The following is a 15,662-nucleotide window of genomic DNA, read 5'->3' as shown; positions in this document are numbered from 1 at the left end:
TGTATCATCAGTCAACACCTACCTCAACATCCTTTCTAGCATCTATGAAATGGTTATTAGAGAGTAGGGTATCACCACTTCTAACCAACATAAAGTCAGTACCATGAAAGCCTAGGGAAAACAGAGTATTCACTTTCAAGTATGCATAAGCATTCTAGAAATAACTTTCACTGAAAAACTCCTTATGAGCTTTTATGGGTTAAAGTTCTACCAGTTGAAGTATAATAAAATGTGTGCACAGTAATACAAGAGCAAACTGCTACATTAATTAATGATGATTAGGACAGCTGTTAATTATGTTCAAAAACAATTATTAACTTTCAAATTGTTAAAAGGGAAATACATCAACAGCTAATACATATGTTAGACAAAGCCAGATCTTCCTTCTTGAGTTTCTTCCCTTCATCAGCCAATAAATGTTGACAAATTTTTAAAAATACATTGCCAAAGGAGAGAGACTGGACTATATCATAAATCTAATCTTTGTAGGTTTTATCTTCTAGCATTCATAAAATTAACTAGATATTTCATTTCATCCATAAGTCTTTCGAGTAAAAGAGCAACTTTGCCACCTCAAAATTTCATTAGGGAAAATCTCCAAAATCATTAATATTCTTGGATAAATCTATGAGATACCCCAAAAATACTTTGTTCCTCTACTGACCTCAGTTGAAAGTGAGCATCTACTTGGTATAGCCAATGTGCAGTATAGTGCCCAACGAGCAATCCGGGAGCTGACAGTGCTGAGAAACTGTTCCTGCACCAAAAGGTCAAACTTATAAAATCTGACAACAAAGTTTTCATAAAATTCTAAAATTTTTTCTGTCAATATTCCTATTTATCTCTAAGACGGTAATATTCAGCTTCAGCATCATGACTTTATCAGCCACTCAGCCATAATGTGTATGTGGCGCACCGCTAGTTTGTACAGACAGACGCATACATGTGCACGTCTGAGAGATTACAGAGAGGATTACTCAGTTACCTTTTACTTAAAAAACAATTAACATCAGATTCTTTGAATCCCTCATGAATGTAAAATATGATTTGATCTACAATTTAAAAATATATTCAAACACATTTCTTCATTAAAAATAGACATTCTTTAAAATCCCATTTCAAAGTCAAAAAGGTCATTTTTTCCTTTCGAAAACAAAGATCACCAAAACAAAAACCAATCACAAAAACTTAAGAGCTACACCAATAATGTAATTAAAATATCTATATGAGGCTTTTTGCAGTTTCTTCTTTCCCAGTTAAAGACCACATTTTCAAACAGTTTGTGAATATGATCCAATAATACTACCCTGACAAAGCCTATCAATAGAAGCCCTTTGGTTCAACAAAACACCTCACAATCAGCCTGATTTAAGTAATATACAAGTTTAAGTTAACACTTTATCCATTAGCTACACTGTATTTTCAAGAGTCTGAACATAGGCATAGATGGCCTAGCCTCCAATTTTCCATTTGCCATCAATAAGATCACATCAATAATAAAGCAATCCAAAATATTCTTTCAAAAATGCCCTTAGAGTGCTTCTCCTATATAAATACAAATAACAAAAGGATGAAAGGAAAGGAGGAAGGGAAGAGAGAGAGAGAGAGAGAGGAATGGAGGAAAAGGAAGAAAAAACAAAATCCCAGACCATATTTTTCCAAGGAATCATACATATGGGTATAATATCCTTAATTATCAGAGTCTTATTTTAGACACTACTAACACCTACTCCGTATGTCTTTAAAAGATTTGCTCTATTCTAATGGGGATCTGAAGGAAATATGCACTTAACCATAAAGGTGAGTATTAGTGAATATTTTATTTTTAACAGAAACACTTAAATTCTCACCAGAGTATTAGTCAATCAACCACTTTCAAAAAGGTCAAGTATTAGCAATCACTATACTCTACTTGTATTAATACCATAAGTCACTAATTATCAAACGGAATCCCAAAGTCAAGTTATTAAATATCCCAACTACCTTTGTATTTATCCACCTAAATACAATTCCCCCACTAATGCTGTTTTTCAGAAAGCTCCCCCATTCAGAATACAGCACCAGTTCCCACATTCGCTCAGACAGCCATAGCTTTACTGTATTTCAAAACTTGAGTCACCTGTATGCATCGTCTTCTTTCAAGTCTCATATCATCCTGATGGGGTGGGGGGAGGGAGGGAAGAGTCCAGCAGCAAAACTATAACACTGTGTGAAGAAAAACAGATTATGATAAGAGATAAGGATGCAAGACAATTACCCCTACTGAGGAACATCTAATGTAACTACAATCCCCAAAACAGAGATAAAATTACTGCAAATTCATTTACTAACATTTATTAATGCTTACTTGAAAATAATTTTCATTAATGAAAATCAATTATATATATAAAATGTAAAGTACCCAATTGTCAGGGAGAAAAAATGTCAAAATCTGCCTACTACCAATGAAAACTTCAGGCGTTTCTAGGTATGAAATAAACAGCCAATATTCCACTATTCTATATAATTATCTGAGGAAAAATTCACATTTTGTAATATCCATCAATTCACAAATCAGTATGAATGTGAATTCACTTCTCTTCATGGCTTACTATCAGAGGAAAGGAGAGGTAATGCAAGTTGCTTTACAAGAACGATAACAGGTCAATCTACCAATGTTATTTGTAAATTGAGACACTGCTCACAAATGCTCCCACAAGCCCACAAGCCCTCTTTTGCTCTCCAAGTGGCTTCTCTTACATCACTGTAAGTCTTTCACTATGCTACTTCCTACTTACTGCTTCCATTGGTATTTCACAAATGACTAGCAAAATTTATAATGACTAACAAGAAAGCAAAAGCAACCCTCAATGTAGTTATCAACTAAGAGTACAGAAGAAATGATGACAAGCACAGGCTACAACCTAACTTATAAATGAGTTCAGTCTAAAAATTTACTTTTTAAATTGATACTGCAGAATTCAATGAATATGACTAATGAAACAATGTTGCTTATGTGTTAGCCAAGTTCCCAAGCCAGCCAAAAGAAACTTACTGATACCAAAATATATTATTGATCATGGGCACTGGGGACCCCTGAGAATACAGAAAGATATCCAATGCTAGAGCCTCTGTTTATATGAACAAAGTCTAAAATAGGCTGCCTCCCCCTTTGTTAGCACTCTCAACTCCTGATGTCTCTTATTCTCTAAATTTTATCTTAGGGATTCCCAATCATCCTGCTTCCTAATCCTTTCCCCTAAGCTGTCCTGTGTTCTAAATTACCATCCAAAACTCCTATTACTTCTCAGTGTGGTTAATTTCAGATATGTGATAGAAAGAAATCAACTGGACTGAAATAATTCACTTTCGTATTTGCAATTTTCAACAAAGATGCTAGTTAGTCCAAATGAACCCCTAACTGGTAGAATTCTAATCATATTACAAAATAAAGTTAAAAATGACCAAGGTAGTCTGAAGAAAAACGTCTTTAGGCAAACGGTCATTATATAGATTTGAATGTGTATTTATTGCCCCCAAATATTTCTGCTTTTCATTCGTTTCTCCACCTATTTTTGAACTCCCAAGTTCTTTAAAAGCTCAATGTTTGTACTCCAAATAGCAACTGCAAGAGCATCTTCAGGGACAGGGGTGTAAGTATATGACTTATCTGTAACCTAGGAACTGCTTGTGTCTAAAATCATTACCTATATTCCAGGTTCCAAGAACCATGTTTCTAGTTTAGATGCTATGGTATAACCTTAGACATGGGACCAACTGGTACCCATTTGGCCAGTGGGGTGGGGGGGATCAATGGATAGATGAACATTAAAGTACTACATCAAAAAAAAAAAAATACATCAAAGGTTTTACTCAAAAAAAATGGTATTTGAATCTTCAAGAGTAAGGATTTTTAAAGACACAGTTTTCTAACAATTTTTCTCTCATAAATGGTCTTTACCATTCTAGCATGGACCATGGGGACAGGAAATGTGATAAATCTCTAGCTATGAATTATATATTATTAAATATTTTAGGTTCTCAACATCCCATTCTTCACGTATAAAATGTTACTTACAATGCTATCTACACTTTAACAACTTCAATGGTTTCAACAGGATAGATACTGCAGATATGAAAAGACTCATAAGAAAAAAAGCAGAATGTAGTAAGATATTAGCATTCTTTTTATTCTATTAAAAGCAGTTAGAAATAAGCAGATTATCCCATTACTATTATTAGATATCTAAAGGTAAAAAATATGGGTGGACCAGTGGCAAGAACAGTATCACATCTGGCTCAGGATCAGAAGAAGCATACGTCAAGACCAGAACAAGTATCTTTTAGAACAAATATCAACCATTAATCACTACTCATTTGAAAAGTAGCCTTTAAGTGTAAAGCATCTCTACAAGTTACAAAACTTGCTACCAACACACGCAGCAACTAAACCATCATCTACTAAGCAAGGCTGAAACCCCTTAAGTCTTAATGGTGGACTGTTCTAAATTAAGATTCTAGCGATAATTCCATATATCCTTCAGGCTTGTCACTTTTCAAAACAGAAAATTTGTTTATATCAGGTCAGGGTTTTATGACAATAAGTAGGCAACAGCAAACACCAAATATACTTTGCAAAGTATAAATCCAATTTTCTTTCCAAAGAAACTTAAAAAATCCAGTCATATATTAAATTTTTCTGAGAAAAACCTACAGTGAATTTTTCACCTCTCTCCTCACAAATGAAGTCATTAACAATTACAAAGCTATATTAGACACTAATGAAAAACATCTACTATCCTTACCACAGGAACCTCCTATGCAAAAAAAAAAAAAAAAAACTAACAACTCTGAGTAAGCACTAAAGAAAAGGTTCACAAACTAAGAGCTTAAGGGATTCAATAACTGTTGCCCCAAATTTTTGCTCCTTTAAGGAAGGACTAAGCTACTTGGCCTCTCTAGGACTACATCTGGGCTCAAATGCAACAAAATCAGGCACTGAGTATTTGTATAAAACAATAAGTACAGGAAAACAGGAGGGAAATGCGCCATATGCATATTATCTGTAACATAAATGCATTGCTAAATATCAGTTTTTAAAACTGGAGGGATGGGACCCATGGGTGGCTCAGAGTGTGATCTCGGAGTCTCTGTATGGAATCCTGCATCGGGCTCCCCACATAGAGCCTGCTTCTCCCTCTGCCTATGTCTCTGCCTCTCTCTCATGAATAAATAAAATCTTTAAAAAAAATAAAAAATAAAACTTGGAAGGGTAAGACGAGAAAGTTAGGGGTAAGCTATGATCAATAAGTGTAAAGTATGGATATCCTGTCACAAATTCAAAATATGTCAACCACCAAAATATTTATATGTATTTCTTTTGTATTTTAAGTTCCTCAAACATAAATTCTCAGACCACAGAACATTTTAGGAACCTAGCTCCCACTATTATAGAGTGACTACTACATAAAATAGATACTAAGAAATACAACATAAGTGAACCTAAGTTCCAGAAGGCTCATTTCTAAGACAGTTAGGTGAAAGTCAACATTAATCACTATTTTAGTTACATGTGGAACTAAACACTTTTCTTTAAAAAAAAAATAAAAAAAATAAAAAAAAAACAGGAAATTACCAAGATGTAGAGTTTTTTTTTTTTAAGATTTTATTTATTCATGAGAGAGAGAGAGAGGAAGAGGCATATGCAGAGGGAGAAGCAGGCTCCCTACAAAGAGCCCAATGCTAGACTCAATCCCAGGATCCTAGGATCACGCCCTGAGCCAAAGACAGATGCTGAACCACTGAGCCACCCAGGTGTCCCCTAAACAGACTTTTAAAAGCTGGCTTGGCCCACCTCTGTAGAGTTCCAGGCCCACATTTCCATGGACCCAGTGAAGAACTGAGCATTGTTTCCCAGTTTTACTGAAGAAAGGTCTTATATTTTTATTTTAAAAAAAAAAAAAAAAAAAAAAAGCTTTCTTTCTTTATTCATGAAAGACACAGAGAGAGGCCAGAGACATAGGCTGAGGGAGAAGCTAGCTCCCCACAGGTAGCCTGATGTGGGACTCAATCCTGGATCCCAGGATCACGCCGAGTCAAAGACAGACACTCAACTACTGAGCCACCCAGGCACCCCAGAAATGTCTTCTCTTTAATGGATATATATTTTCCTTTAATTCACTTAATTCCCATAAGTAATTACATAAGGCAAGTAGTACTATTATCTCCATTTCACAGGTGAGGAAACCAAAGCCGAGAGAAGTGAAATTGTCCCAAGTCGCACATGACTAATGGTAAAGAGAGAAAATTCAAATCAACCAAAAGGACTCCAAAACCAATGCTCTCAGGCACATGTTAAATTGAATTTACTATCTCCTCATCCTTCTCCCTTATCAAAAAAAGGGAGGAAAGACCAGGCAGGACAGGAAAGAAAATCCACTTCTCCTTCCTGTATTCCCAGTCTTGGGTGACGGGTGTCACCATCACGAACCCATCTCCCAAGGAGAAGTCTCACCTGGGACCTCCTCCCCACTGCTTACACTTCATCCACTCGGCAAATTCTTATGTTGGATTCACCTCAGAAAGGTCTTCCCAAATGGTCACATTGCTCCAACTCTGATATGTTTGCCTCAATCAAGGCTCTCCTGTCCTATCTGCACTCCCTGCTCAAATCTAGCCATACAACCCACTTTCATCTAAACTGCAGGCCTCAAAACACACGCGGTCTCCATTCCAGCCCAATCATGTGCCATCAGGCTGGAAATGAACGATGGTCTTCTCTCCATTTAAAATAGAAAACCTCAAGTTTTTCCCCTATCATTTATCTGAAACAGACTGCATTCTGATGATAACACCTTACACACTCCGTATTTTTTAAAAAGTAAGAAGAAACTGAATAGGGTGCACGTAGGTGACTCAGTGGATGTGCGTCTGCCTTTGGCTCAGGTCATGATACCAGAGACCTGGGATTTAATCCTACATTATGCTCCCCACAGGGAGCCTGCTTCTCCCTCTGCCTAGGTCTATGCTTCTCTATCTTTCATGAATAAATAAAATCTTAAAAAAAAAAAAATGAACTGAATAGGAATAAAGAACCAAAGTCACACAAAATCCCAACACCCCAAGGAATCTCTGCTCTTGTTTATTTCCTATCTTTACAGCAACACTTTTTATATTTGTACCACCTTTCATGGTTGTACAGTACCCCGCTGCACACAGCTAAGTTGATTTGAAACAAAGACCTATTGGGGAATATCTGGCTTGTTTCCAAGGTCTCACTACCATAAATTCTGAACTTGGGAGCCTGCTTTTACCCATTTGCTAATAGGAATTAAAAGCAAAGTAATATAAAGATTTTTTCAATCTCTGTTGATGTGCTTACTTACAGATATATCACCTACACATAATGTACTCAAACTTCCTATTATCCAATCAATCCTAGCTCATAAAAGGAAATAAAAAGGAATTAAGGGATCCCTGGGTGGCGCAGCGGTTTGGCACCTGCCTTTGGCCCAGGGCGCGATCCTGGAGATCCGGAATCGAATCCCACATCAGGCTCCCGGTGCATGGAGCCTGCTTCTCCCTCTGCCTATGTCTCTGCCTCTCTCTCTCTCTCTCTCTCTGTGACTATCATAAATGAATAAAAAAATAAAAAAATAAAAATAAAATAAAAATAAATAAAATAAATAAATAAAAAGGAATTAAATGACTTCTAGGTACTCTGAGATACACACCAGAGCGAGATCCAATGTGTTATCCCCAGTTACATTTCCCTCCTGAACCTGAACATCTGGATTGAGCTCATTCATTTATATGTTCCTATCAGAGGATGCTTAGGACAAGTATGTTCAATCAATAGTCTGCAAGTCCTTCTCATAACTAGTTTTTAAAACATGCACTGGAAAACCACTCTGCACTCTTCTTTCTGATAGCACTAACTTTTCTAGAGTGGTCATATATATTTATACACACATATAATTTTACTTATAAAATATACATTATGTATAATCAATTTACATAAGTGCATGCACACATATAGTCAGTTGTATGTACTTTTATACATATATAATTATATATAATTTTTTAAAAACCACTGCTTTTAATTATCCTTGCATTTTAAAAATACAGAAAAATAACCAGGCCCAGAAATAATAAAAAACACACACTGCTGTTAGCAGCTTATGTCTTCCTCCAACAAGCCTATTGCTAAGAGTTGTAAATGAGTTTAGTTTTACTTATTTTTCCCAACTACACTTTTGAAAAATACAAAAATTTTTAAAAATGTGTGTGGCCTTGTATCTCAGAGCATCCAGTTATCCTCCAAATATCCCATGTCTCTTTCACTTGCAGCCACAACCTCAGGTATTCCATCCAGTTCCATCCCGTGGCCCCTCCACTTATTTCTCTATCCATCTTTCCCTCCAAAGGAAACATTTCAAAGTTTTACTCTGAATAATGCTGAACTCTTTTCTCTACACTAACCAGTAACTCAGCATCCAGTCCAATGAGCTGCACCTATGGTGCCTTTACTACCTCAACTCTCCAAACCTGAACACATCCTCACCTCCCTCCTCACAGAACTCACCTTCCCATCTTTATCCCCAGTGCCACCATTCTTCCAGCGACTTCCCTAGAAACTGCTGACTTCTTTACTCAGAATGGTCTCACTAAATCCTGTCAACTCTCAAAATGCCTCCTGCCTTAATTCTTGGTCTAGGTCCTTATTTCATACTTGGTATTACAGATCCCCCTAGAGCCAAGCATCTCCTGGGCCTGGTGGTTACGTGAGAAACACCACAGGAGGTTCTCAAAACTAGACTGCAGACTCCACACCCAAAGATACTGACTGATTCAAGAAGCACGTAAAAGAACCCAATAATTTTTTTCTTTCCTCCTGGTGACTTTAGAGCACAGTCCAGTGTGGAAACTACTTAACTTAAAGGCAGTTTACTCCCTGTCTCAATTCATCTGACATATACTTGCTACACAGATCTTCCTGAAGCACATGACTTGCATCCTGGTTTGAATTCACCCTCTGTAACTGAAGAAAATTTGATCAAATCTTATTGCCCTGAATAGAGAGTTTAGCATGGCATTCTACAAAATGCAATTTAACCTCGTTCTGCCCCAAGGTTCAAATGATTTCCCCTACTTAAAGCTTGCCATTTCTATACCCAACCCTTTACCTAAATCCTACCCTTCCTTCAAGACCACCTCAATTCCCCCCTCATCCAGCTTTATACCACTCATCTCTCTCTGAATTTGCATTTAATGATCCACCACTATATTTTGTTAATTATTTATGTTATATTCTTATTCCAGTGACATTATCTCCTGCTTGGTTAGCTTCCTATTTCTATTTAATCACAGGAGATGTGCAATGAACACATCAGCATAGTGAGTAACAACTTAGAAAATACTGTTCTGTGTAGAAAAAGAAAAAGTTATAAAGCAGTATGCAGACACCATGTGATTGCGTTTGTTTTTTAAAAGGAGAGAAAAAAAGTTGTGTGCATTAAAAACAAGTGACAGGTTAGCCAGAAAACGTAAATAGTAGTTATCTCTAGAGAAAGGAACTGAAGGAAATTGTTATTCTTATCTTTTGTATTTTCTAAATTTTAAAAGGAATGTGCATTTTGTAATAAGATATCTTCCTAGAATCTTAAACCTTAAAATCTTAACCTAGAATTTCTGTGATCAATTGAAGTCCTGTAAAAATGACTGGCATGGGTATTAGCAGTCACACTCACAATCCTGATACTCAGGACTTCTTGCAAATGTTAACATTTCCCAATCTCCACTTCAAATTCCACTGGCCTCACTAGGTGGATGTTCAACTAGGGACCCTGTTCACATCTTTGCAAATCAATTTTATATATGAGTATGCTACTTCTCTAGCTGTCCAGAAGTGAAGTTTTGTTTGTTTATTCTTTTGGTTTGTCCTTTCAATCAAAACCACAAATCTTAACATAGTATTATTGTTCTTATTTCTACACAAGACCAGGAGACATACAGTAAGTGAGAAAACTGATATTAATATCAGAATAAACCTTATGAATAAAGGTCTGGAAAAACCTTTAAAATACCATCTTAAGGGGGCAGCCTGGGGGGCTCAGCGGTTTGGCACCGCCTTGGGCCCAGGGCCTGATCCTGGCAGCCTGGGATCGAGTCCCACGTCGGGCTCCCTGCATGGAGCCTGCTTCTCCCTCTGCCTGTGTCTCTGCCTCTCTCTGTGTCTCATGAATAAATAAATAAAATCTTTAAAAAATAATAATAATAAATAAAAATACCATCTTAAGCATACCTTCCTTCAAATGCAGAAAAAAGTTATAAAAATAAAGTAAAAATCTACCCATTTCAAAGATTAATTCATAATAAACTACTGCAAAAAAGTTTAATCCTTAGTTACAAATTCTATGCTAAATTCCTCTATACCAACTTTAAGTTCATGATATTCCTCATGCACACTGAAGAAACAGAAAATAGCTACATGCAGCCTACAAAACACTCTTCATACCCACAGTCCCCAGCTTTTCCCCAACTGCGCACCCAAACACTCAATGTGTCTTCTCAAACTGAATTAGCCAGCCTCTGTCCATTTTTCCTGCTCAAATCTCTTGTTTTCTTAATTTATGATCTCCAAATTTGTATACAGTATACTTAAACATGAGCCTTGCAACACTAAGTATTGTTCCTATAAGATATCCTTTCTTCATGTAGCACTCACTGACTCATGGTCCATTTGTGGTCTATTATACCTCATGCTCAATCTCTTTTAGAAATTGTTTTCATGATAGAAAATACAAAATTTATATATAAAAGTGTATCATTAAAAATAATTTAAAAATCAGGAATAAAAGTTTTCAATATTAAAAAAAAGGTGACATACATTATGGTACACTGACATGACAAAACATTATATAATCCTTTAAGTTCTTAAGATAACTGCATGATACGAAGGAAAAAGTCATACATCGTATCAGAAAGAACTCAAAAACCTTTCCCAAAGCAAAATCTCAGGAAAGTAAAACAAATACACTGAAAAATTCTGGGGGAACATATGTAAGGTTATTAATAATGAATATCTTCAGCTACAAAAATTCTGAGTGGTTTTTATATTTTCCTCTTTACACTTTTCAGTACATCACAACTTTTATAATATATAACCATATTTATATGGTTATAATATAATAATAATGCACATTGAAGAAACAGAAAATAGCTACATGCAGCCTACATGTATAATATATAATAATATATAATTATATATATTTTATATATATAATATATATATAATAATATATATTATTTTATAATATATATATTATATATATTTATAATATATAACCATATTTCATAATTAGGAAAAAATGGCCCCAGAAATTCAACCTCCATATGAAACATAAAGTCAGGGCAGCCCGGGTGGCTCAGCGGTTTAGCGGTGCCTTCAGCCCAGGGTGTGATCCTGGATACCCGGGATCAAGTCCCACGTCAGGCTCCCTGCATGAAGCCTGCTTCTCCCTCTGCCTGTTGTCTCTGCTTCTCTCTCTCTCTCTCTCTCTCATAAATAAATAAATAAAATCTTAAAAGAAAAAAAAAACCCATAAAGTCACCAAGGTATCTGGCTAAAAGCCACAACTATGAGAACAACCTCTGTGCATCCAATTTTTAAAACTCCAATATACATAAAAAGCTCATGATAATAAACTATTGAAGACCTCTGTTTAAAAAAATCAGCTAAGGGGTGCCTAGGTGGTGCCTTGGCCAAGCATCCGACTCTTGGTTTCAGCTCAGGTTATGATCTCGGGGTTGTGCCATCAAGCCCACGTGGGGCTCAGCGCTGAGTAGGCTTGAGATTGTTTCTCTCCCTCTGCCCTTCCCGCTCATGCTCTCTCTCTGAAATGAATAAATAAATCTTTAAAAAAAAGATCAGTTACTATACTGCTAGATCACTGTCCACAGTAAGACCATAAAAGTACTTAGTGTTGCTTAACCCAATACTCAAGGCTCTACAGCCATCAGGCTCCCAAGTCATCCTGCCCTGGTTTAACTCCTGGCTCCCCGGCTCAATGGGTAGACTCACACAAGGTTCTAAACTCCTAAATGACTAACTGTCCTCATCTACAAAGTGAGGATAATCCCATAAAACTGTTATATTATCAATGACATACATAAAGCATGTATAACACTGTAGTTAGTGTTCAATACGCATTCAATTGTCTACACCAGGGATCCCTGGGTGGCGCAGTGGTTTGGCGCCTGCCTTTGGCCCAGGGCACGATCCTGGAGACCTGGGATCGAATCCCACGTCGGGCTCCTGGTGCATGGAGCCTGCTTCTCCCTCTGCCTGTGTCTCTGCCTCTCTCTCTCTCTCTGTGACTATCATACATAAATAAATAAATATTTTTTAAAAAAATTGTCTACACCAGTGTATTTTATGCTATCATTACCTTCACCTTTCCAGTCTTATCTCCTACCATAGAAACTTTCCCGAAATTGGAACTCCAGCCACAATGGACAAATGCCATTTTTGCTCGTGCTACTTAATGAACGACTCCTTATCCTTCTCTGTCTACACCAAGCTCCAAGCCTAACACCAACCAGTACTGTCTTCCACAGAATACTCCAATCAGCACCGCCTATACACACCATCCCTCAGAATTCTGCACAGCAGTGTTTACACCAGGACCATAGCCCTCACAACTCGCCTTGGATGGTAGCTACCTAACTGTATGCATGCCAGCATCCAGCCCCAGAAAATGGTGAAAGCCTTGTTTGGCTTGCCCTCGAGGAGGCCAGCTTCCCCAACTACAGCACTCTCAATGAAGGAGAGAAAACCAAAATCATCAAACCACACCATCACCTAAAACATCTTTGGGTTGCTTTGTTGAAACAAGGGAGTTATAATTCTTCAATATCTGGAGCACCTGCCTGGGTGGCTCAGTTGGTTGAGCATCAGACTCTTGGTTTTGGCTGAGGTCTTGATCTCAGAGTTATGGGATGGAACCCTGCAACCGGCTCTGCATTCACCAAAGAGTCTGCTTGTCCCTCTCCCTCTGCTCCCCACTCCTCTGCCCCCTCAAGCTCATGAGCTCACTCTCTCTCTCTCTCTCAAATAAATAAAATCTTTTTAAAAACTCTTCAATATTTAAGACAAGATAGTAAGTACAGTTAAGTCATATCTGCAACCTACTAGTGGAGCAACTGAGTTTGCCATAGTTTCAGTGCCAAACGCATAAAATCTAGTGGTTTTGCTACAGAGAATGTTATCTAAGAAATATTTTATGTAGTATCAACCCCATTTAAATAGCCATAATCAGATAACATTTGGGTATAGTTGAAGGGTTTTATTCCTGTTAAATACCAAGCCTCTTTTTTTTAAAAGAAGAATTTTAATCATGGTATTATTTATACTGAAAATGCTTAAAAAGAAAAAAAAAGTGAGCAAAATACTGACAACTGTGAAAGCAAAGGATGATGGGGACAGAAGGGCTCATTATGTTACTCCCTCTACTTCTGTGTATATCTGAGGTTTTCCATAATTAAGTTTCTTTTACAAATAAAAATGGTGATACAGGAAAAAAGTATTAGAAATACAATTTCTTAAACCATAAACTAAGTGAGCTACTTGACAAAAGAAGCTACCTAAAAGAAATGCAAAGTAACATTTTACGACAAGAGAATTTAAAAACAAATCATGACTGAGCACAATTTGCTTTTTTTATTCTTTTATTTCTTTCTGGGGGAGGAGAAAGGGGTTGAAGTAACTTGGGAAACTATTTTCCATTAAATATTTTTAAATAAATCACTAACAAAGATTTACCTAAGTTTTGGTTTCTATACAATTCTTCCAAAAGCATTCATTATGTTACTAGTCCAGCTATGATGTGAAGATCCAGGGAGTTGGGTGAAATTCCCTTTAGGACATCATCAGCTAGCATGGCAGGATCAATAAAGTGCAAACTCCCTAACACCAAAGGGAGATGATTCCACTACTAGTTTCAGTAGCAACATACTCTTGGAGACAAAAACTGAACATTTTAATAACTTACCCCCAAATTTTCTCTTGCTACCCAAAGTCATATCTGATTTTTACCTTCCTCTTTTTTATATTATACAGATAGCACATGTTTCATGATATCTAATACAGATGACTTAAACAGTAACATTAAAATTATCAGACTGAGAGTTAAGAGGACTTCAATTTCACTTAATTCAAATCAATCCTTCAGCAGATATGGAAACTGACATCTAGAGGTTATGTGCCTTACTTGTAAGTATCTGAAAGTAAACAATGAAAGGACTGGATTACCAAACCAATGATAAAAGCAAAATAATGCTTAATTGCCATTTTAACCGAGATTTAAATTCCACTGCTACACAGAAGTATGTACAAATATGTTTTATATATATATATATATATATATATATATATATATATATAAAACAACATAAGCACCCTTACATACAAATGAAAATGCACAGGAAAATGTTCAGAAAGATTAACTGCAAAACTTTACGGGCAGTATATGCAATTGTGACAAGGAGACTGGAAAGGTGGTGGGACAGAAGTGAAAGAGACATTCATACATCTGTACACACTACACAAGTGCTATCATTTACACTAAGTGAAACAAATGAAAAATAACATTAAATAACGGCATATGGACAAATAATATCCTAAAAATCAGATGAAGTCTTGACATAAGTAAGAGTTTCAAATTCATCATTTATTTCTTCAACAAATTTGTGCTGAATACTGGAGATATAAGGGCAAGATTTACTGTCATTATGCCTGCCTTCAGGGAACTCACGATCCAATGTGGGAAAGAGACAAAAATCATAGTAATATTAGACTATAAGCTATGTTATGAGGGAAAATATGAATTACTAAGAAAATATAACAAGGGGCACCAATCTAGATTTGAGAAAGGAGTATCAGAAATATTCTTTCCAAGAATTTGACAGGTAAGATCTAAATTTGTAGTCTCTATGTCTGTACAGCTTGTGAAGCTCACAATTCTTTTTATTTCTATTATCCACATAACAAAGGGCAATGAGACAACCCAAACTTCTGAGAAAATAGTAGGTGGATGGGGATCTGGAAGTACGGAGGCTAATCAGCCAAGAGATTGGAAGTCTAGAGGAACAGTAAATAGATGCCTTCAAATAATTAAGCAAGTCTCACATATATGGAATCAATTAACTAGCTTCCTATATTTCAAAAACACAGGACTCAAACCAGAAATAAGAATAATGTTACAGGAGAACATGTAGAGAACAAATAAAAGAATGAAGGCATAAACCCTCGTGTGTTTGCATCGGGGAAAAAAAAAAAAAAAAAGAATGAAGGCATCCAATAATGGGACAGTTGCTCCATGAATGGCAGCCCTTGATCACTGCATGTTCCTAAAGGGCCTTGGACATGTAACATCTGCTTCAGCCATGATTCTAACATGAAGCAGTTAGAGTGGAGTTCAGTTACTCCGGAGCCCAACCCTCTGGCCCACAGGTCCATAGGCCCACATCACTACATTATTTAAAAATCTGTCTGTTCCATGAAATATAATCAGGGGAATAGCCAGAATTTTCTAAGAAAATTGTCTCTTCCACTGAGCCTATGTTTTCACCCTGGTTGTCTAAGAACAACTTCTCAAAATTGTGGAGGGAGCTAGAGTCTAAGC

At 36.5% G+C, this 15,662-nt stretch overlaps 1 protein-coding gene across 5 annotated transcripts in view; it reads right to left on the bottom strand.

Annotated features, from left to right (window-relative positions):
* The window catches only part of DYRK1A (dual specificity tyrosine phosphorylation regulated kinase 1A), a 148,346-nt gene that overhangs the window by 90,830 nt on the left and 41,854 nt on the right, over nucleotides 1-15,662 (bottom strand). For 3 of the 5 annotated variants that reach the window (XM_077879189.1, XM_077879188.1, XM_077879190.1), the window contains exon 2: nucleotides 2,120-2,205. The exons of 1 other annotated variant lie outside the window; for it this stretch is intronic. In XM_077879189.1, the coding sequence (XP_077735315.1) occupies nucleotides 2,120-2,129 (10 nt within the window). In that variant the 5' untranslated portion in view covers nucleotides 2,130-2,205. Of the gene's footprint in view, nucleotides 1-664; nucleotides 758-2,119; nucleotides 2,206-15,662 lie in introns of all 5 variants that reach the window. One more of the 5 variants, XM_077879191.1, reaches the window with a different exon arrangement.

This window comes from Canis aureus, chromosome 30 (genome assembly GCF_053574225.1).
Source record: "Canis aureus isolate CA01 chromosome 30, VMU_Caureus_v.1.0, whole genome shotgun sequence".
Lineage (NCBI taxonomy): Eukaryota > Metazoa > Chordata > Mammalia > Carnivora > Canidae > Canis > Canis aureus.
This window is presented reverse-complemented; position numbering and strand designations above follow the sequence as displayed.